The 22,404-nt window shown below is 43.7% G+C and overlaps 1 protein-coding gene across 2 annotated transcripts in view; it reads left to right on the forward strand.

Moving 5' to 3' along the window:
* Positions 1–9,037: 9,037 nt before the first annotated feature.
* Positions 9,038–22,404, forward strand: part of Afg3l2 (AFG3 like matrix AAA peptidase subunit 2) — a 47,067-nt gene continuing 33,700 nt past the window's right edge. Inside the window, exons 1-5 of one of the 2 annotated variants that reach the window (XM_041639207.1) lie at positions 9,038–9,313; positions 12,299–12,395; positions 12,740–12,817; positions 15,150–15,253; positions 15,359–15,511. In XM_041639207.1, coding sequence (XP_041495141.1) covers positions 9,200–9,313; positions 12,299–12,395; positions 12,740–12,817; positions 15,150–15,253; positions 15,359–15,511 — 546 coding nt within the window. In that variant the 5' untranslated portion in view covers positions 9,038–9,199. Of the gene's footprint in view, positions 9,314–12,298; positions 12,396–12,739; positions 12,818–15,147; positions 15,254–15,358; positions 15,512–22,404 lie in introns of those variants that run through there. The other variant, XM_041639209.1, reaches the window with a different exon arrangement.

Here is a 22,404-nt window from a genome sequence, read left to right on the forward strand (position 1 = left end):
GTGGGAGGTAGAGGCAGGCGGATCTCTGTGAGTTCGAGGCCAACCTGGTCTACAAGAGCTAGTGCCAGGACAGGCTCCAAAACTACACAGAGAAACTCTGTCTTTAAAAACCAAAGAGAGAGAGAGAGAGAGAGAGAGAGAGAGAGAGAGAGAGAGAGAGAGAGAGAAGCTGCTAGTCTTGGAGAGTTTTGTAGCGCTCTCCTGCCATCTAGTGGACAAATATATGCAGCACGGCTCACTTGGGCAATCCCAAATTCCTGCCCAGTACCCATCATCATAAAGGACTAGGGGGAGACAGACTCAGAATTCCAGATACTTGGAAGACTGAGACAATAGGATCACAAGTTCAGGACCTGCTTGAGCTAACACAGTAAATTCAAGGATACTGTGAGAAACTTATTGAGACTGTCTCAAAATTTAAAAACAATAAAATGATAAAGACAGAAGAAAGGAAAAGAAATTGAACAGAAAGTAAAAAGGAAGAAACAAGCTGGGCATTTAACTCAGAGCTTCTCCAACTATGGAGGCTCTGGGTGCAATCACCAGAACCAGAAGTAAACAGGTTTACACCCTGTAGAGTGTGCTAGCCCAGTCCTGGAATCCCACCACTCGGGAGGCAGAGGCCAGCCTGGTTGGTCAATACAGTGAGCTGTAAGGCAGTCTGTTTATATATTGTGAAACCCTGTCTCAGAAAAATCATGCTGTGGATGTTCACTATCTTACACACACAGAATGTAAATGTTTATTTTATCATCTGAACTGGGAATAATGAGATGTTATTTCAGTGCTCCTCGGGTCTGGCAAGACGGCATCGCGAGTGGGTAGATATCTTGATGCACCACCACAAGGTCCCTGCTCATCAATTTCAATAAATTCGTCAATCTTTTCCTGTCCAGTGTTCTGTTTTAATGTCCTCACCGAGAACTCCAACTTGCTCAGTAAAGATAATTTCTCATCCTTGGACATATCATAACTTTTCAACAGATCCTGACCATTAGATTCAACAGCACAAATTCTTTCAGATAATTTTGTCAAATTGATGCTATCCTTCTCCGTAGTATTGGACCATTTTTAATGAGATAATATTGAAAACAAAGCTAGTTCCTAGAATCAAATAAAGGGAAGGAAAATAGCATAAGTCTTACACAATAACTTCCATAATATAAGCAAAACAATTATTGAACTCCTGGATATTATCAGTCATTTTTTGTATTTTTTCAGATCTTACCTGTCGTAAGGCAATTGCAATGCATTGGAGTAGGTGTAATAATCGTTATCAGCCAGCAGGTGTCGCACTTGCACCACATGGCAGAGAGATGCTAGCAGCAGTGAACAGCATGTCTTGCTTGCTTGCTTAGGTACTGAAAATATGCTCTGTTTAACAACTTAAGAGCAGTTATTGGGCTGGAGAGATGGCTCAGTGGTTAAGAGCATTGCCTGCTCTTCCAAAGGTCCTGCGTTCAATTCCCAGCAACCACATGGTGGCTCACAACCATCTGTAAAGAGGTCTGGCGCCCTCTTCTGGCCTTCAGGCATACAGACAGAATATTGTATACATAATAAATAAATAAATAAATATAAAAAAAATAAAGCAGTAGCTTAAACTTTATAAAAAAAAAAAGAGCAGCTATTAAGGAGATCAAATGATTCCAAGAGTTGGGATCCAGGATAAAGAGAAAACCCAAAGTTTTCCATCAGTGCACAGAGAGGCAGCCTGTGGGTCGTGAGCTGGGGAGCACTGAGTAGCAGCCTGCTGCATCTGAGGGCCAACTAGAGCCACGGGTGGGAGAGTTACTGCCCAATGCTCCATGCAGCTGGCAGACAGATCCCAAAAAGTGTGGACTGGTCCCCATGATCGGGCACCAGATGATGGCAGAAGTTACAAAATAATCCCATGCTAGTTCATCTATTTATATAATATATAGTTATTTATTTAGGGGAGACTTACAGATCACTGTACTAGATCACAGTCCTCTGCATGAATGGGGAACAGGAACAGAGTCTAGCAGCCATAAGTAAGAGCCAGAAGCAAGAGAGTGAGCACAGGCTTTATAGCTGCTTATATAGTATAAGAGACCATGCCCAAGTGGGCTGGTATCTTAAAGGCTATTGGCCGAAGGAGTGGAAGGAACTCCCACAGCAGGTATTGGTTCAATCCCCAGTACTGGAATAAAAAATCAAAGAGGATACTCAATGTCATTAATATACAAAACTACATACTAAGCAAAAACTCTGTGTGTATAAAGTAGAACTTCATGAAGAAATAAAGTGTGTATGTTTGCAAATACACATGGAACACAGAGTCCCACATGGAAAAGCTGTCCGTGAGAAGGGAAGAAGAACGAGAGATCGAGAGGCTTTCACTTGGCTTCTTTACGAGCTAGTGTCTCAGTCCAGCTCAGACTGGCCCTGACCTTATTATAGAGGTCACTTGCAGTGGCCCTCAGCTTCCCAGATGCTGTGAGTATGGACATGGGCCACCATGCCCAGCTCTGTTTAGTTTTTGAGGTAAGATCTCACTGTGTTAGCTCAGGCTGTCCTTGAACTTGTCATTCTCCTGTCTCAGCCTCTCCACTTCTGGGACTACAGATGTGCACAGCCCTGCCCAGTTCTAGATATGCCTTTAGATGCCTGTCCCTGATGGGTGGTGACACTGAGCACCGTTCCATGTGCCAGCCTAGGCCACCTGTGCTTCTTCCCTTTAGGCATTGACGACTAAGGGCTTTTGTCAAGAAAGAAAGAAAGAAAAAAAGAAAGAAAGAAAGAAAGAGAAAAAAGTGTGCCTCAGGCCCCATGTGGAGTGTGTGTGTGTGTGTGTGTGTGAGAGAGAGAGAGAGAGAGGACAACTTTGGGTGATGATTGCCTCCTTCCACCTTTATATGGGTTGTTGGGATTAAATTAGGTCATCAGGCTTGCATGGCAAGCATTTTTATAGTCTGACACATCTTACTTCCTTGTCCTTGTTTGTTCTGCAGACCAGATTTCACTCAGTAGGCCAGACTGGCCTCAAACTTGCAACCCTCCATACCCTAATGTAGCAGGCTTTCTATTTTGAGCCCCCAACCAGCTCTCAAATCATGACACAGAGACTTATTTTTAGTGTTGAATGCCAGGCCTACCTTACGCTTCATTCTGGCTACCTCTTTTAGCTCAGATTAACTTGTTTCTCTTTATCCACGGTTTGCCTCAGGGCTTATTACCTTCCTTTCTTTCTTTCTTTCTTTCTTTCTTTCTTTCTTTCTGTGTATCTTACATTTCACCTCTTTTCTGTGGGGAAAACAGAGTTATGGAGCTGGGACCAAGGGAGCTGGGAACAAGCAGCTATCTTTTAAGATTGTACCCCAAAGCTATTGGTGGAAAAAAATTCCACAGCATTTTTCCCTTTTGTTTAAATAGGAAGGTTCTAAACCTAATGCAAATCTATATACAATAAGAAAAATTATCAATCACCGCCGTGGCCCGGGTTCGATTCCCGGTCAGGGTACCAAAAAAGAAAAAAGAAAAAAAAAAGAAAAATTATTAAGTATTTTCAAGGAAAAAAAGGTTAATAACATACAGTAAAATGAAACTATAACCAAACAAAAACAACATCAATCAAGAGACACACACTAAATGTCCCAGATATAGGTAACTTGCAAATAACAGAGATTATTCTGAAAGTTGTCCTATCCTGAAGCACCTAAGTCTTGTTCCTAATATGCCTTAGCTGAGATAAGAGAGGATAGTAGCTGTGATTATCTAGTTTTTAACCCCATCAAAGACCTGAGAAGGAAAATAATATTACCCGAGTAAGCAGGAAGTGCAAGCAAACAAGTTACAAAACATGCAAGAAATGACAGAAACAGCTGGCTACCTGGATAGTTACCCAAGGTCTCTCTGCAATGTTGGGGCAACCAACGTTGGCTCTAGGCCTAGAACATCTGACAGACCGTTTTCAGAAGCAGAAAATTTGAAAGACTGTTTTACCCTGTCTTGGCAATGTTCAATAGTTCTTGCCCTCAAATCCTGCTTGTCAAGATTGGACAGTGTCCTTATTGTCAGCTATAAGGCAAGGGCAGTTCTTTGCCGGATAGGCCAGTTTTGTCAGAAGAAAGCAAGCTCCATCTGGAGTGTCTTCGGTGTCCATCGTTCTCTTGGGAGTAAATCAGTACTGCCAGGAGCAGTCATGTCTCATGTCAACAGAATTCTAAATTTTTAACACATTTAAATGCCATATTCGGTAGGTATTTGGAGTGTTTGAGGATTCCCTGTCTATGCGGAGTATATCTCTGTGCATCTAGAGATCCTAACTAACATAATTATATGTATGACAAACGTGGGTGACTATTCACCTGTAATTCTTAATAACCTATATAACTTAAAGACTAAAGCTTTTCATTATAAAAATAAACAATCTTCAAACAGGTGTATAGATATAATTAAGGAAGTCCATGAGAACTCAGAACAAAAGATAACGACAGATTATTTGGGGAACACTCACAATAAAAAAAAGCTGCTGCGGTCCTTTGCTCTGTTGGTGCTATTGTTTAGTTATCAAATAATTTTACTCTGTTAAAATCCTCAGAAAATTGTCGCAAGTGTAATAATCTTGATTGACCAGCAGGTGGAGCCGATGTTCGGGTCGCTGCTGAGATTGTAATAATAACATTTGGCCAGCAGATGTCGCAGTTGTGGCGCTAAGGCAGGACCTGAATAACTTGTAAGACCTGGCAGAGTTCAAATGAATTACATCTAACAAATTTGGTTAGATTTGGATAGAACCTGATTACGGGGGTGGGGAGCGAAAGTTGCGGGAGGGCAGAGTCACCGGGGAGCCCACAAGCAGGTACACGCCGCTCGATCGCCGGTGGGAAGTGCCTGCCCCACAGAGCCACCAGGGGAAGGAGGGATTGATTGATTGCACACAAGCAACCCGGAGCGGGAAATTTAAAACTCCGGGTTAAAACGCACAGGCGCTGGGGCGTGCCTGGAGGACCCGCCAGTACTGGGACACCTGTAGGTGGCTCCCCGGCTGGAGGCACGGGGCTGTTGAACCGGACGACTGCGGAACTGGAGTGAGGGTGCTTAGCGCAGGCTCAGAACTCGCCGAATGCAAAGCCGTGTCCCGCCACGGGGCACGTCAAACAAAAACGGCAGGCAGACCCGGCTTGAACGCTGTTAAAACCCGGGGAAAACTCTTGCCCACAGGGCCAGTACTTGGCCGAACTGTTTAAAAACGCCCTGGCGAATGAGCGGCAGGCCTGCGGCTAATTCCTGGCTGGGTCCACACCAGCTCAATACAGCGAGTGCACGAGCTCCTGGGGCGAGTCTGAGCGAGGAGAGTCTCTCGGTGGCACTCACTTATAAGTGGTTTTTAAACACAAAGCAAAGAAAACCAGCCCACAAATCACAATCTCAGAGAACCTAGACAACAATGTGGACCCTAAGAAAGACATACATGGATCTAATCTACATGGAAAGTAGAAAAAGACAAGATCTCCTGAGTAAATTGGGAGCATGGGGACCAGGGGAGAGGGTCGAAGGGGAGGGGAAAGGAAAGGAGGGGAGCAGAGAAAAATGTAGAGATCAATAAAAGTCAATTTTAAAAAAGGGGAAAAAAGAAAACACAGATATTTACATGTGATAATTGTCTTTCTGGGTCTGAGTCATCAGTGTTTTTGGTCTTGGCCATTCTTGTAGGTGTAAGATGGAATCTCAGAGTTGTTTTGATTTGCATTTCTCTGATGACTTAGGATGTTGAGCATTTCCTTAAGTGTCTTTCAGCCATTTTAGATTCTTCTGTTGAGAGTTCTCTGTTTAGGTCTGTACTCCATTTTTTTTTATTGGATTATTGTTCTTTTGGTGACTAATTTCTTGAATTCTTTGTATATTTTGGAAATCAGACCTCTTAGTGAAGATCTTTTCCCACTCTGTAGGCTGTCATTTTGTCTTGTTGACCGTGTCCTTTGCTTTACAGAAGCTTTTCAGTTTCAGGAGGTCCCATTTATTAATTGTTTCTCTCAGTGTCTGTGCTACTGAATATCCGTGTTTTCTGGTGGTCTTAGGAGATTCCTGTGAAAGGGTCATTCATTCCCAAAGGGGTCATGACCCACAGGTTGAGAGCCTCTGTTTAAGTCATCACATGGATGTTGGGAACCCAGGTTTCTTGTAAGAGCGACAAGTGATCTTCACCAGGGGTGATCTCTAGCCCCCCTGTCTCCTTTTTTTTCCAATTTTTTTTTTTTTTTTTTTTTTTTTTTTTTGGTTTTTCCGAGACAGGGTTTCTCTGTGGCTTTGGAGCCTGTTCTGGAACTAGCTCTTGTAGACCAGGCTGGTCTCGAACTCACAGAGATCCGCCTGCCTCTGCCTCCCGAGTGCTGGGATTAAAGGCGTGCGCCACCACTGCCCGGCCCCTGTCTCCTTTTTACACAGTGCAATACCTTCAACCCAACAGAGGGAGCCGCCTCCATTTAGGGAGGATCCTCCTTACTCCTTTAGACCAATCTAGAAACTTCCTTACAGGTGTGCCAGAGGTTTGTCTCCGAGGTGACTGTGGATCCCGTCCAGCTGTCAGTCAACACAAAGCATCAGAGGCACATGTTCAGGGAGGGAATTGCTGATGCTGTATCGTCATACAGTGACTGCTTAGCTTTAGCCTTTCCACAACAGCAAACCCTGCACATCCCCGCCGATGGAGGTACCGGCTTCTCCACATCTTACCAATACTTACCGCCTTTGAAAAAAATTGCCCATAGCTCTCATGGGAAATACGTCATGTCTTACTAAATTTTCAGGCTTTCACCTCTGACTCTGAGGGTTTCCCACGACTTCTTCTATTCAATTAAGGAATGTCCCTTCTAGTCCTAGTTTTTCTTTTGTTTGTTTGTTTTGTGTTTTTTGAGACAGGTTTCTCTGTGGCATTGGAGCCTGTCCTGGAGCTCACTCTGTAGACCAGGCTGGCCTTGAACTCACAGAGATCTGCCTGCTGCCTCCTGAGTGCTGGGATTAAAGGCGTGCGCCCCCACAGCCAGTGCTAGTCCTAGTTTTATGAATATTTTTTATCATGCAATGGTGCTGGAGTCTCCATCAATTGGGATGAATGTGATATTTTTTTTTCCATCAACTTATTAACCTGAATTTTTTGGTTTTGTTTTCACCAACTTTCCATGTCTCAGTAAATCTCACGGGGTCGTGATGTGTATTTCACATATGCAAGAGTGCACCAAACTCTATATTTGGTTTTCTGGGATTTTGTGCAGGCTTTTCCTGCGCATCTGTACGGTATATTATCTACGATTATTCTTTTTCTTCTGATGTCTATCTGGTTTTGGTACCTTCTTGCCAGGCATGGTAGTGCATGCCTTTAATCCCAGCACTCGGGAGGCAGAGATGGATTTCTGTGAGTTCACGTCTAGCCGGGTCTACAAAGGGAGTTCCAGGACAGCCAGGACTACAAAAAGAAACCCTGTCTAAAACCACCCCCCAAAAAAGGTGAGAGAGAGAGAGAGAGAGAGAGAGAGAGAGAATGGGAGAAAGAAAAAAAAGCAAGAAAGAAAAGCCCACTAATGGTAACAAACAAACAAAAAAGAAAGATACTTGGAGGGAAATGGGTGGACCTGGAAAACATTAATCCAGGTAACCCAGACTCAGGAAGATAAATACTGTACAAGTGAAAGCAAACAGGGTTAAGGCTAGGAAACCAGAATGACAGCCACGAGACCAGAAAAAGAGAGGCTTTGTGGAAACGGGGTAAGGAAGACAATAGAATAATGATGTGGGGGAGACTGCAGCAAGGGGTACAATGGGGGGGAGTTTAGGGGAGGGCAAACCAAAATGAAATATGTATAGACATCCCATATGGGATCCTGTCACCGGTTACCCCCCCCCCCAGACCTGTTCTTGGGCATTTTCTGCTTCACTGTGGCTAGCACGCATACCGTGTAGGGCCTCATTTCTTGTCGTCTTTTTATGATTCATGATTGTCTGGGTAAATAAGCCTGAAAATACTGTGCAGGAAGATTCCTTTTTATCCTTGTTTATGGCACTGGGACCTGAATTCAGGCCTTCACACATGCCGGTCATGCCGAAGTTTTCTATAAATATTAATTAGGTTTAGTTTAATCATGGTGATATTAGGGTAGACACAAGGATGAATAACGCTTAGGGTTATTAAAGGACTAAACATAAACATAGCCAAGGCAGTTTGGCTCTGGCTTTGCAACATTCCAGCTCTTCGCAATCAGGTGGTTTTCACCCACCAGTCAGCATTGTAGAATCTTTAACGTCACTTCAGTTCACAGTAGTGTGTGAGGACAGCCAGAGCTACATAAAAGACCCTGTCCCAAAAAACAAGAGCAAAATAAGTCAGTATCTGCGTTTTGGCCTTTGCAGAGCCTCCCACGTGCCTGTCAGTGAGCAATCACTTAAGTACGTACTTGACAAATCAGATGGTGAATTCTAAATTGTCAAACAAGACCAGTGGTCTCCAGTTCTGAATGAAAAAAAAATGTTCTTTTTCATATGGCCTTTGCTAACCCTCCTGTCAACAACTCCTTAAAGTATGCACACCATTCTTGGGCTCCTTATTTGGCCCCTCCCACTTTCTTCGGCCCCTCCCTCAGCCCCGCCTCACTTGCATCTATTCTCTTTCGGCCACGCCTCCTTCAGCCCGGCTCCTCCGACCGCCCCGCCCCTCGGCAGTCCCACTAATTGGACCCAACCTCTGCAGTCCTCTTCGGGCCAGCCTCTAGTCCCGCCCCCACAGTACCCTTCGACTCCGCCCCCTTTCTCTTTTGACCACGCCTTCAAAAAAATTCTCCTTTGGCTCCGCCTCTCTCCAGTCCTCCTCCAACTCCGCCCTGGCCCCGCCCATCTCCCTGATCAGCCACGCCCTAATCCGGCCCTGCTCCTCCTTTGGCCCCGCCCACCACCGCATTCCGCTACTATTTTGGTCCCGCCTTCCTCCGGGCTCCGGCGCTTGCGCGTCCTCACCCCTCCCGACCCAAGGGCGTGGTCAGCCTCCGAGAGGGCACGTCAACGTCCTCACGCCGGGGCGGGGCTTGACGTACGCTTGTGGAGCGTGGGTTCGCGTACTGCCGCGGGTCCCGTGCGCCCGTGGCGCGCAGTTCCCGGAGAACCGACAAGCTGCGGAAGCCGAGGGTCGCCGCACGCCCGCCTTGGCTCGGTGCCTGCGCGCGCCGGGGAGCGGGCCGAGCCCGCCATGGCTCACCGCTGCCTGCTGCTGTGGGGCAGGGGCGGCTGCCGTCGCGGCCTCCCTCCGCTGCTCGTGCCCAGCGGCTGCCTGGGTCCGGGGCGGCGGCCCTTCCTCCGCACGGTGAGTCCGGCGTCGCCGCTGCTCGCCGCGGCCGGCTTCCGGCGCGGGCGCAGGGTGTCAAGGTCACCGGCCCGGGACGCGTGACGGCCTGAGCCTCCTGGTTCCCGCGGGCCGTGAGGGCCGCGCAGCTGTGAGTGACGCCGGGGGCCGGGGAAGGTCACGCCTCGGTTCGGCTGCTTGCAGCCGTGGTTTTGCTGACTTTCGCGGCACCGGAAAAAGACGGACGAGTGGGTTACTTCGGGGTGCTGGAGTGCAGAGAGTGGACCCTCCCTTTCCCATCTGTTGAATAGGGTCGTTGCTGGCATCCTGAATACTCACCTGCAAATACCGCTGGTGTCCGAACAGTAGTTCGGAGTGGTCCTGTGTATTTCTCTGCTTAACAGCCCCTATCGTGAGGCCTCGCTGCTGGTCTGGGGTCACACACCATCTGGTCCCTTTTATTGGAGTGATGTTCTGTTGGTAGGACCATGACACAGCTTCTTGCCATCTGCCAGCCCAGCACAGGTTTTCCCCAAAGGTCCATAGCATGGTAGTTCAGGAGTGCAATTGGACACTGGAACCTGGTTTGACCACCAGGTTGCCCTTGAGAACGTTAGTTCAGCCCCCTTCACTTAGAAGCTAGAGGTAATAGTACAGCAGACTTTCATCATCCGCAGGGCGTTGATGCCAGGACCCTTACAAAATCAGAAGATACAAGCACTTCTATGTGGTTTGGTTTGGTGATACTTGAGACTAGGTCTTACTGTAGCCCAGGCTAGCCTCCTGAATCTCCCGCCTGGTCCTCCTAGCCAGTCTGACTCTTCCCTTATACGTTAATCTCTAGATTAATACCTAATAGATATGGTTTGTAAATGGTTTTATACCCTAGTATTCAAGGAGTAATGACCAAAACCCAACACAAATCAACCTACCAAACACCCCCTCCTGCTCACTCTCAGAACACTGCAGAACACAAATTGGACTCAAGCATTCTTCATTGCTGAGGTTGGTGTTGAGCTCCTGAACCTCCTGTCTCCTAAGTCTCAAGTGCAGGGGTTACAGCTATGTACCAACACCCCAACTCGTGTAGTTTGTTTTTTCTTTTCCCGAGTGTTTTTCACCAGTGGTTGGTGGGATACGAGATTGGAAGCCCTGGCTAGGGATACCTGCGTTTGTGACATTTGCTTTGAAACTCCCTTGTCATCTTGTGTGTATTTGAGTCCTTGTCTTTTCTACTGTGTACTTCCCTGTTGTATGCTATCTGTGCAGGGTTCGTCTATTCTCCCGTCTTACCTTACTCATCTGACCCCTCCTTTTATCATTAGTGAACTTTGGACGCAGGGATCCGCCTTGTGAGGTTGAAATTCATGTAAAAGGCCTTCATGGGACTGTTGTCCCTGTGAGTCACCAGTGGATGCTGAGACATAAGGAAATTGTTGCTTCAGACAGCTGCAGCTAATTGGTGTGGGTGGGTGTGGCATATACCGCTGGTACTGGGGTACCTATAAATGACACCTGAACATGTTATCCTCCTGCCTCTGTTCCTCAGTATTGGAATTACAGGTGTGGCCCATACCTGGTTTGTTATGTGGTGCTGGGCCATCAAACCCAGGACTGCACTACACCACCTGCTACATCCTCTGCCTCCAGAAGGCATTGAATTTTTTTTTAAGATTTGTTTATTTTGTTTTATGTGTATGATGTGTGAGTGCTTTGCATGCCTGAATGTATGTGTACCCCGTGCATCTAGAAGGTCAGAAAAGAGTATTGGCTCCCCTAATATGGAGTTGCAGACTGTTATGAGCCACCATGTGATTGCTGGGAACTGCACCTGGGTCCTGTGCAAGACTAAGAAATGCTTTTAACCGCCGAGCTCTAGCCTCTCTCCCGCCAGAGGGCATTTTGAGCTGATAGATATCTATGGAGTGTAACTGTGCCTAGTTCCATACCAAACTATCATGTCTTGTGCTCCCTTTGCTTCTGCATATGTGTGCACTTGTGCGTGCTATGACACTCGTGGGAGTTAGAGAGGACACCATGTGAGTTCTGGGGATTGAACTTAGGTCATCAGTCTTGGTGGCAAGTGTCTTAACCTACTAAAGTGTCTCATGGGCTCCCTACATTAAACATGTTGAGAATTTGCCAGACTGTTCCAGAGTAGCTTGGCCATCACTTCTCACCAGCAGTGTAGAAGGGCTTCTGTCTATTTTTCTTCCACACCGGTCTTTCTGGTGGAACCCACACACCCAGGTGGGTGTGAGGTGTCGTACTTGAGAAGATACTGCTTTAATTTTCTCATCAGACCATAAAAGAGACTGGGCCGCAGTGACTAATACAATAGCTAATACAGATGAACTAGTGCACTAACTAATACAGAGAAACATCACTTCCAGCACCCTCAACCCCTGCAAGCAACTGTTCATAATTTTATGGTGCGAGGGTTCAGACCCAGGGCCTACACATGCTAAGCATGTGTTTTCCTGTTGATCCATACCCTAGCTTTTTAATAATGTTTTGAAACAGAAATCTATCTATAGTAGATTTTTCTATGAGCGTGACTCTCGTCAGGATGACAGTCCATCTTTAGCAGTTGCCTAGTGTAAGATTGACTCTTAGCCCTGACTCTTTCATGTTACAAGAGAGAGAGATAAGTTAGCATTGTTTATAGCAGCACTAACTTGTAACTTCAGATAAGTACCTGAAAATGAATCAGCATGAAACAGTGGGTTTGGGGTTAGAGTTTGTCTTTTGGGTGCTTCGAATCAGGTAAACATTACCCAAGCGAATGGGTTCTTGGGTATTTATAATTGTGTCCGACTTTGAAGCACCCATGTTTTTTGAGTAGTGTTTATCTCCTGGTTCTGCTGCTCGACTAGAGTAGCCTTGTACCGTCAAGCCCTGGTTCTTCCCAGGGGAAGTTCGTAGCTCTCGTGGGTGTTCGGAATCGAGTCCTTCCCCTGTTTGGTAGAGTAGTCCTCATGCTCTTACTCTGATCTCATGTTGCAGCTTTATCAGTACGCTACAGTGCAGACAACAACCAGGAACTCTCTTCTGAGGGATGTAATTGCTGCTTATCAAAGGTTCTGTTCCCGACCTCCCAAAGGTAAGTGCTTTAGTCTGACTCACTGCCCTGTGTTCTTGTTGAAGGACATGCCCTGGGAGGGGCTTCCTGTGTGGGTTGGCTTCAGGATGACTAGCTGTTGGCCTCTGTATCTACACCCTGACTTCAGCTTCTGGCTAATGGTAGTGGGGAAATATGTAACCTACAAGTGAATGTCTTGCAGGTGATGAAATTGACACCTCTGGGTTGTGAACTGTATTATTTAGACTGTGATGTATTGCTATACAAGAAATGTTATGATTTCTAATGTTTTGTCAGCAGCTTTATAAACTGTGTAAAACCTAATGAATTTTAGTGTGAAAATATTTTTTTATTTTTCCTAACAGGATTTGAAAAATACTTTCCTAATGGAAAAAATGGAAAAAAGGCTACAGAACCTAAGGAAGCTGCTGGAGAAAAAAAAGGTAGTTTTTAAAAAGTTTAGTTTTATTATTTTCCAATGATATTTCTACCAGAGAAAAGAGTCACCAGACGTTGACTGTGTTAGAAGTACTAACTGTAGATACACACACTTAAAGTTCAGTGGAACCTGCTTTATTCCTTGATTCCCTTTTTATATCTCCCTGTCATTTTACACAGTAAGTAGTTCAGAGTCATCTTGGAGAGATGACCATACTAAATCTATTTGTAGGTATCCTTAACACGTGATTAAACTGTTGAGAAAAATCTTAGAAACCTGACACATGCAGTTTGATGTTTACTATGGGGTAGCCCAGACTGTTCTTTTTTAAAAAAATACTTATTTATTATGTATACAGTATTCTGTCTGTGTGTATGCCTGCAAGCCAGAAGAGGGCACCAGACCTCATTACAGATGGTTGTGAGCCACCATGTGGTTGCCGGGAATTGAACTCAGGACCTTTGGAAGAGCAGGCAGTGCGCTTAACTGCTGAGCCATCTCTCCAGCCCCGACTGTTCTATTTTTTAAAGATTTATTTTAAATTGTGTGTGTGTGTGTGTGTGTGTGTGCGCATGCATGTGCACATGCTTGTGTGTACGTCGTATATATGTGATGTGCAGGTTAAAGATGGTTGTGAGCTGCCTGATGGGGACCAATGTGCATCCTCTGGAAGACTAGGAAGTACTCTTTAACCATTGAATCATGTCTCTGGTTCCATAGTGCAGTGTTCCTAGATTTTTTTTTTTTTTTCGGTTTTTCGAGACAGGGTTTCTCTGTGGCTTTGGAGCCTGTCCTGGAACTAGCTCTTGTAGACCAGGCTGGTCTCGAACTCACAGAGATCCGCCTGCCTCTGCCTCCCGAGTGCTGGGATTAAAGGCGTGTGCCACCACCACCCAGCTGTTCCTAGATTTTTAAAATAAAAATTTAAATTAAAAAAAATTTAAATCCTGAACCTTAAGAGAGTCCTGTCTACTGCTTTTTTTTTTTTTCCCCAGACAGGGTTTCTTTTTGTGTAGCCCTGGCTGTTCTGAAATTCACTCTGTAGACCAGGCTGGTCTTGAGCTTACAGAGATCTGCCTATTCTGCCTCCTGAGTATTGAGATTAAAGGCATGTGTCACCCCTTCCCAGCCTACAGAGAGTTTTTTTAAGACAGGTGGGCAGATCTTGTGGCACCAAGTCTTCTGTTTCCATTTCATAAGTATTGTGCCGTTTAACACAATGTCAATGTTTGACATCTGTTAGCATCCAGCTGGCATCCCTTTTGGGGAAAATGTAAGTCAGACCTTTGGCCTTTTATTATTGGTGGTTCTGGGCATTGAACCCAGGTCCTCACCTATGCTAAACAGATCTACTGTTGAGTGACATCTCCAGGCCAGCCCCTGTTTCTAAAGCTCGCCCAGACTCCAGGCTCTGGGAGGCAGTGTTGGTTACATGGGCAGCACAGAGGACAAACCAGAGGCATGGCGCACCAGTGGTAAGGGATCTGCAATATGAATACAGCCCTTCGGAGGTTACCTCGTCTCAGAGTACTTAGGAATATTGTCACCCAACTTGATTGTGCCAACTCTGTCTCAGTGCTGTGCCTTGTTGGGTGGCCTGAGCTAGTTAGTGTATGTCACATCTGCCTCTGTGCAGGTAATAGCTTAGTGAGTGTGTCATGAAGCCACTGAGGGTGACAGGCACTGCTCCGTGAGAGAGGTTGTGTCAGGGTAGTTGGTGACATTAGAATGGTACTCGTAGGTCATTGGGAAGAAAGTGAAATGACAGAAGACAGGGAGATGACAACGACTGCATTGATTTCATTTGGGCTGCCTTGACAAAGGGTCAGATCTTTGGGGAGGAGGGCTTACATGACAAACTGGTCACCTTAAGTTCTGAGGCCACCACACCTGGTTTATGTGGTGCTGGGGCCTGAACCCCTTTATGTACATGTTAGACCAGCACTGCCAACTATGTTACACTCTAGCCCTGCACACACTTTTTAACTTTGACTAGGACTCGAGAATTTGCTTTCTTGGGTTTAAACCTGCCCCTTTTGTTCATATGTTCACATGGCAACATATTACCCAACAAGTTTCTTAAGCTCAGGGTTTCCTGCTAAAATGGATGTAATAGTAGCAATCTTCTGGGGTTATTGGGTTACTCTGTATATTTTCTGAGGTCATGGTAGGAGGTGCTTTGGAGCCTCTTAACTGTTGCCTCTTTGTATGAATGTTTTCTTCATAGTGTTTTGTGCAGTAACTGAAGCGTTGGCCAGTCAGTCACTTCCTTAGGTCCTCAGTCTGGTGTGGAGCTGTGCACGCCTTACTGACATGCTGCTCTCTGTTTATGACAGACTCACAATCATCGGCTCCCAAGTCTTCCGGAAGTGCAGGTGGTGGGGGAGGGAAACGCCGTGGCAAGAAAGAAGATTCTCACTGGTGGTCCAGGTTCCAGAAGGTTTGATTTCAAACTGTTGGCTTTGAGGTTGGGTTGGTGGCCCCATGGAAAGCCCACATAGCACAGATCATATTTACTTACAGAAACTGTGTCCCTCTTGTCTAGGGTGACTTTCCATGGGATGACAAGGATTTCAGGTTGTACTTTCTCTGGACTGCTTTCTTTTGGGGTGGAGTCATGATTTACTTCCTGTTCAAGAGTTCTGGGAGAGAAATCACATGGAAGGACTTTGTCAATAACTACCTTTCTAAAGGAGTGGTAAGTAATGTGTGGGAGCCACAGTTCTGAAGGTGGAATGCAGTTGTATTAGACCACAGAGTGGTCAGCACTTACATAGCTAGCCACACTTGTCCTTCATAAAATAACTTTGCATACTGATATTTTTCTTGAAAGCTTTAATAAATTTATGTTTATTTATTTGTTTGTTGACAGAGGTTTCTGTCCCGTCCAGTCTTATAGCCATTCAGTCCCAAAGAAACACACAGGTCTATATTAGTTGTAAACTGGTTGGCCTATTAGTTCAGGCTTCTTATTGACTCTTACATCCTACAATAACCCATAATTCTTGTCTGTGTTAGCCATGTGGCTTGGTACCTTTTATCAGTGAGGTATTTTCATCTTGCATCCTATGTGTCTGGGTAACAACTGCAAACTGACTCTTTCCTCTTCCCAGAATTCTCCTGTTCTCATTGCCCCACCTCTATTTCCTGCCTGGCTATTGGTTAATCAGCGATTCATTAAAAGACCATTGTCCCACAGCATTTCCCCCCCACTTTTTTCCCAAAACAAGAACTCTGAATCTAATCTCCTTTGTTTAGCTTTTTTTTCCAGACCATTATCCATAACAACTTGTAAACTCTGACCACATGAGTCTTTAATTTGCTAAGCGATATGGCTAGGATTAGAGCTGTGGCTTTGACGGCTGGATCCACTCAACTCCTTAGATTTCTGAGCCTCATGATGGCGGTACTGGCCAGAGCCATATTTATTGCCACAACTATGACGTTTCAAGGCCCTGCCACCACCAAGAAGCATATTGTCGGTTATTCATCAACACCATTTAAGTGTTTGCTGGCAGGTCTTCTTAAAACAGCCACAAGGTTTTTGCAGCTAAAACTGAGTCAAGAAGACACACTTGCCTCTAGCAAACAGAGCCCCCTTGAGAAAATGCTGCTACCAAGAAGCGTTTCTTAGCTCTGTTCTTTTGTGTCTAGAATTACTTCCCAAGCTCTCTCAGGTTTTATGTGGATACAGTTGTCCATGTTGGTGCCGTTTTGTTCTAGGAGGTTTCTGTCCCATCAGGTCCCTCAGTGATTTAATTAATATTGTCTGTGTGGTTATTTTGAGTCTGGGCAGCCGGGACCTAACAAGTGGCCTCCTACAACATTGTTTGTTTATTTGTTTTTGGTTTTTCTGAGATAGGATTTCTCTGGAGTAACTCTGACTATCCTGGAACTCACTCTGTAGACCAGGTTGTCTTCAAACTAATAGAAATCCACCTACCTCTGCTTCCCAAGTGCTGAATCAAAGGTGTGTGCCGCTGCTTATTAGTTTTGTTTTAGACTTACTTTGTGTTCCTCTGTGTGTGTGTGCATGTGTACAGATCAGAGGACAACTTGTAGGAATTAGCTCTTTCCTTCTACTCTGTAGATTCCAGGGATCAAACTCAGGTTGCTGGCCTGGAAGAAAGCGCCTTTACTTACTGAGCCATCTCACTACTCCCTTGGTTTGGCAGGTAGGAGGCGTTAACATTTCCTTATATAGCCTTGGCTAACTTGGAACTTGCTATGTAGGCTAGGCTGGTCTCAAATTTATAGTAATCCTCCATCCTTTACCTCTGCCTCCCAAGTGCTGAAATTAAGGGTATGTACTGTATAAAGTGACAACATGACCCTCCAGGGTGTGGTTGAGGAGAAGATTTTTTATTGTAGATGAGGGAGACTACAGCCAGAGGTATCTAGATGAGTTTTGAGTGGGGAGAGAGTATAGTAGATTGAACCTCTCCTACCTGTCCTACCTCTCTTACCATTGGCCAGTGGACTGGAAATGGTCATGAAAAGAGAGATGGGACAGAGCAAGAGAGGAAGACAAGGTGCAGAGAAAGGAGAAGGGAGCATGAGAGGAAGAAAGAACATGGCCTAAATAACAGGGTTATATGGTAATGAAAGGCTGGGGGAAGCCCAGGAACTGGAGATGGGGGTGGGGGTGAGGTTAGTAGAGGGGTGGTTGAATAAGTCCTGGCTAACTCAAAGAGAGACTTGTACTGAGGAAGCTTTGAGGCCAGCATGTGCTAATATTACAGGTAGCCATTTGTCCCTTCTTCCAGGGATGAGGAAATGGCTTCTTTGGTATAGGGAAATGGGTGGGCGCCAGAATTTGGGGGAGTGGTTTCCTTTGAATCTGACAATGTACCACCCTGCCCAGTGGTGCTGCTGGCTGCTGTGTGGTGACTTTTTTTTTTTATTTTCCCAGCTTTTGGGGTGGTATTTCCAGGGTTTTCTAGATTGTATCATCATTTAGGATATTAGGCACGTGAAGTGTATCCTTTTGAATACTTTAGTGATAAACTCAGTAACCAGTAATGAGTTGGTGTTTCGATAACGGTAAAAAACCTTTCTGCAAACCCAGATTTGAATTCTCCACTTCTTTCTCCCTATGTCTTTTTCATCTTCTGTTACCTGCCTGTTATATGAGTCAGAATGTGGTCTGCGTAAAGGTCCTCTTGTGAAGTCTGTGTGTGTCTCCAACAAAGGGTTTTGCTCTTCTATTAAAGAGCACAGGAAATACCACATGGGGAGGAATGAGGGGCACTGAAGGCGTAAGTCATAAACAATGCCACACCAGTTTGGAATTATGATTAATAGGGTGGTATTTATTTAAAGGGGAAAAAACTTACAGATCACCGTCAGCCCTCTGCGCAACCAGGAAGGGAGTCTAGTCGCCGGCGGAGCAGGAAGTGAAGAGAGAGAGGAGAGGGAAGTGGCCGCTTTTTTAAAGGGAGAGAGACCACGCCCCAATGGGCTGGTATCTCAGCGGCGATAGGCTGGAGGAGTGGGAGGACCTCCCGTAACACCTCCCCCTTTTGTTTAAATAAGAGAGTTCTAAACCTACTATGAAATTATATACAATAAGTACAAATATCCTAATCTAACTAGCTTAGGTCTTGTATAATAAATAACTTGGCAGGATATGACAGCCCTGTTTTATCCATTGATGCACGCTCTGTATCTTTGTCAGTGGTTGAGGTATGGGCATTTCTTTGCCCCAAGGCCAGTTCTGCCAAAAAGAAAGGCTCCAGGTGGAGTGTCTTTGGTGCTCAACATTCTCTCGGGAATAGAGTGGTGTAGCCAGGAGCAATTGTGTCTCACTACCACAAAACTCTGAGTTAGATTAAAGGCCATTTTCTACAGCTCTTTGAAGAAGTTGAAGATTATCTATCTATACTGAGTATAATCTCTATATATCTAAAGAACCTGATTAGTCTAATTATAAATGACAAACTTAGATGACTATTAGTCTATATAATTCTCAATATCTATCTAACTTAAAGACTAAGATAATAAACGACTGTGAAACAAATGAGGACAATGGCCTCCAAATATAAACAATGTACAAATATACATTGCAGTAGGTAAATATATATCAATACACAAACATTATATAAGTATCTTAATCAGAGGTAGAAATGTACACTGCAATATGGTAAATATATACAATATATATCAATACAATATATGTCAATACATAAAAATGTTTTAAACAGAGGTAGAAACATGCATGCATACAATAGTCAATATAATTTAACTTTGTATCAATATACAAGAATCTATACCAATATATTTGTCTAAAAACAGTAACTCTCAATTACAAATCTATTATCCCATCATCCCTCTTTTTTTTTTTTCAAAATGATCCCTGAGCTTATAAAATTCCTTCCCCAACCCTCAATCGTATACTAATTATAATCAACCCCTAAATGATGTCCCTAAACCCAAGGGCAAACTTTACTGGGAGAGGGGACATCGTCCTCTAGAATTACTTCCAGCTGTCATGGGGGCTACGTTCTTTCTGGGGGATCCTGTGAAAGTAAAATGATGGTTACATTTCAAGATCAATGTCTTTTAAAATTGCCAATAGTCTCTGAGTATTTTGTGCAGGTCTGGCCAAAATGTTGTATAAGATGTGCACCATTTCAGCTAACCAAGTTGGAACTGTCTTGTGCAGCTGGTACCCAAAGCAGGTCTTGTAGTAGCGCTATCAGTATCATGACGTCATATCAACCAGGTGGAGTTGTTGTTATGGGGCCCCATCTTCTTCCTGGAAACTTCAAATGTCACTTCAGGAAAAACTCATTGTTCATTATGAAAAACTTAAACATTAATCATATAGACATATATAGACATATATATATATTCAATGAAAGACATGATAGATATATTCAATGAAAAGTATGATAGATATGAAGAAAAGCAAAGATGTTTTCTAAACTCATATTTCTTTCTGTCCCACATTATGGCTCTTGACATGAGACAGAAACTCCAGAAACTCTGGGTTTTTCTCTTACTAACAGGCTTGGAATTGGAGAGGGACTGAGCCAGAGTCCAACTTCAAAACCAGCTTTATAAATTTAGAAATATGGTTTAATATTACTTACACAACCCATTCAGTTGTCTTGATATTTCCTATTGGGCAGGTATTTTTCCCTCTGTCAGTATACAAACATCCAGGGTCCCTTGAATTTCTCAAAGATGAGTGTTTTCCTGTGGAGTTAAGAACAGAACCCTGCCCCAATTCTATATGTTTTTCTTACCACCTGTATGAATATCATCATTGTGGATGAGTTGTCATTTCTCCTTTCCAAGAGGTTTCTCCTCTTCAAATTGAAACTTTATTAGTTTTGATAGTATCCACAATTTTTCTTCTCCTGTGGAAACAAGAGCAAAACCCCTTCCCCAACGTAGCACATCTCCTGGCTTCCACTGAGAGGTCAGCACATCTTTGAAATAAATCGGTTGATTTAGTTCAGCAGACTTTTCCATTATCCAATGTCTTTCTGCTGCTGTCGTTCCTTTCTCATTAGCGTTAAGAAAATTTAAGGTTAATAAAGCGTTATGTAATCTATTTCTAGGGGTATTTTTGGACCCTTTCTGTTTGTTCAGCATATCCTTTATAGTACGATTTGATCTTTCTATAACTGCCTGACCTGTAGGATTATTTGGTATACCTGTAATGTGTTTTATATTATAATAATCAAAAAAGCGTTTCATTTTCTTAGATACATATGCTGGACCATTATCTGTCTTTATTTGTGCAGGTATACCCATGATGGCCATAACTTCCAATAAATGTGTGATTACTGAATCAGCCTTTTCTGAGCTCAGGGCAGTAGCCCATTGAAAACCTGAATACGTGTCTATGGTGTGGTTTACATATTTTAATTTACCAAATTCCATAAAGTGGAACACATCCATCTGCCAGATTTCATTTCTCTTAGTACCCTTTGGGTTACTCCCTGCAGGCAATGGTGTTTGATTATAGAAAGAACAAGTAGGACATCTCTTTATAATGTCCTTAGCTTGTTGCCAAGTAATGGAAAATTCTTTCTTTAGGCCTTTACTATTGACATGATGCTTCTTATGAAATTCCGAGGCCTGCAACACACTTCCAATCAATAATTGATCAATCTCAGCGTTGCCTTGGGCTAGAGGACCAGGCAGACCTGTATGGGACCGGATGTGTGTTATGTACATCGGACAAAGCCTGTTCCTGATTATGTCTTGTACCTGGATAAACAATGAAGTCAACTCTGTGTCATCTGGTATAAATTCAGCGGTTTCAATATGCAAGATAACTCTTTCTGCATATTGTGAATCTGTAACTATATTAAGAAGTTCTTTAAAATCCCTTAGCACCATAAGAATGGCATATAATTCTGCCTTTTGGACAGAATTATAAGGGCTTTGTTCCACCTTACTCAATTCATCTGACTTATAACCTGCTTTTCCTGATTTATTTGCATCAGTATAGAACGTACGGCCTCCAGTTATTGGAGCATCACGTACAATTCTAGGAAGAATCCAAGAAGTTCTTTTTATAAGGTTAAGTCTACCACTTTTGGGATAGTTGCTATTAATTTCTCCCAAAAAATTAGCACAAGCTCTTTGCCACGGTTCATTGTCTTCCCATAACTTTTTTATTTCTTCAGTAGTAAAAGGCACTATAATTTCTGCTGGGTCTATACCTGCTAGTTGACGAAGTCTCAGCTTACCTTTTATAATTAATTCAGAGACTTTTTCCACATAAGTTTTTAATTTTTTACTTGGTTTATTAGGTATAAATATCCACTCTAAAATAATATCTTCCCTCTGCATTAGAATCCCTGTAGGAGAAATTCTGGAAGGCAATACGACTAGGATGCAGCTAAGATTTGGGTTCACCCTATCCACATGTGCCTCCTGTAATTTTTCCTCAATCATTGTCAGTTCCTTTTCTGCTTCAGCTGTCAGTTTTCTTGGACTATTCAAATCTTTATCACCATCTAAGGTTTTTTTTAAAATGAACTATTAGATCAGGTGTTATCCCAACAGCTGGTCGTAGACTGGAAATGTCTCTTAACAATCTTTGGAAGTCATTAAGAGTCTTTAACCGGTCTCTCCTAATTTGTGCCTTTTGCATTTTAATTTTCTCTAACCCTATTCTGTAACCTAGGTAATTAATAGAATTTCCTCTTTGAATCTTTTCAGGGGCAATTTGTAATCCCCACCTAGGCAAGACTTTCTTTACTTCTTCAAACATCCTTTCTAAAGTATCTTTATTTGAATCAGATAACAAGATGTCATCCATGTAATGTTAAATTATGGACTTGGGGAATTGTTTACAAATTATTTCCAATGGCTTACTTACAAAATATTGGCACAATGTAGGACTATTAAGCATACCCTGTGGGAGGACAGTCCATTGCTATCTCCTATTAGGCTGAGAATTATTATAAGTAGGCACTGTGAAGGCAAATTTTTCTCTATCCTTTTCTTGTAACGGTATAGTGAAAAAGCAAGCTTTCAAATCAATAACTATAAGAGGTCATCCTTTTGGTAACAGAGAAGGCAAAGGAATTCCAGATTGTAGTGGGCCCATAGGTTGAATTACTTTGT

Source organism: Microtus oregoni, unplaced genomic scaffold (genome assembly GCF_018167655.1).
Source record: "Microtus oregoni isolate MIOR12 unplaced genomic scaffold, Mior012 000057F_ref0000458, whole genome shotgun sequence".
Taxonomy (NCBI): domain Eukaryota; kingdom Metazoa; phylum Chordata; class Mammalia; order Rodentia; family Cricetidae; genus Microtus; species Microtus oregoni.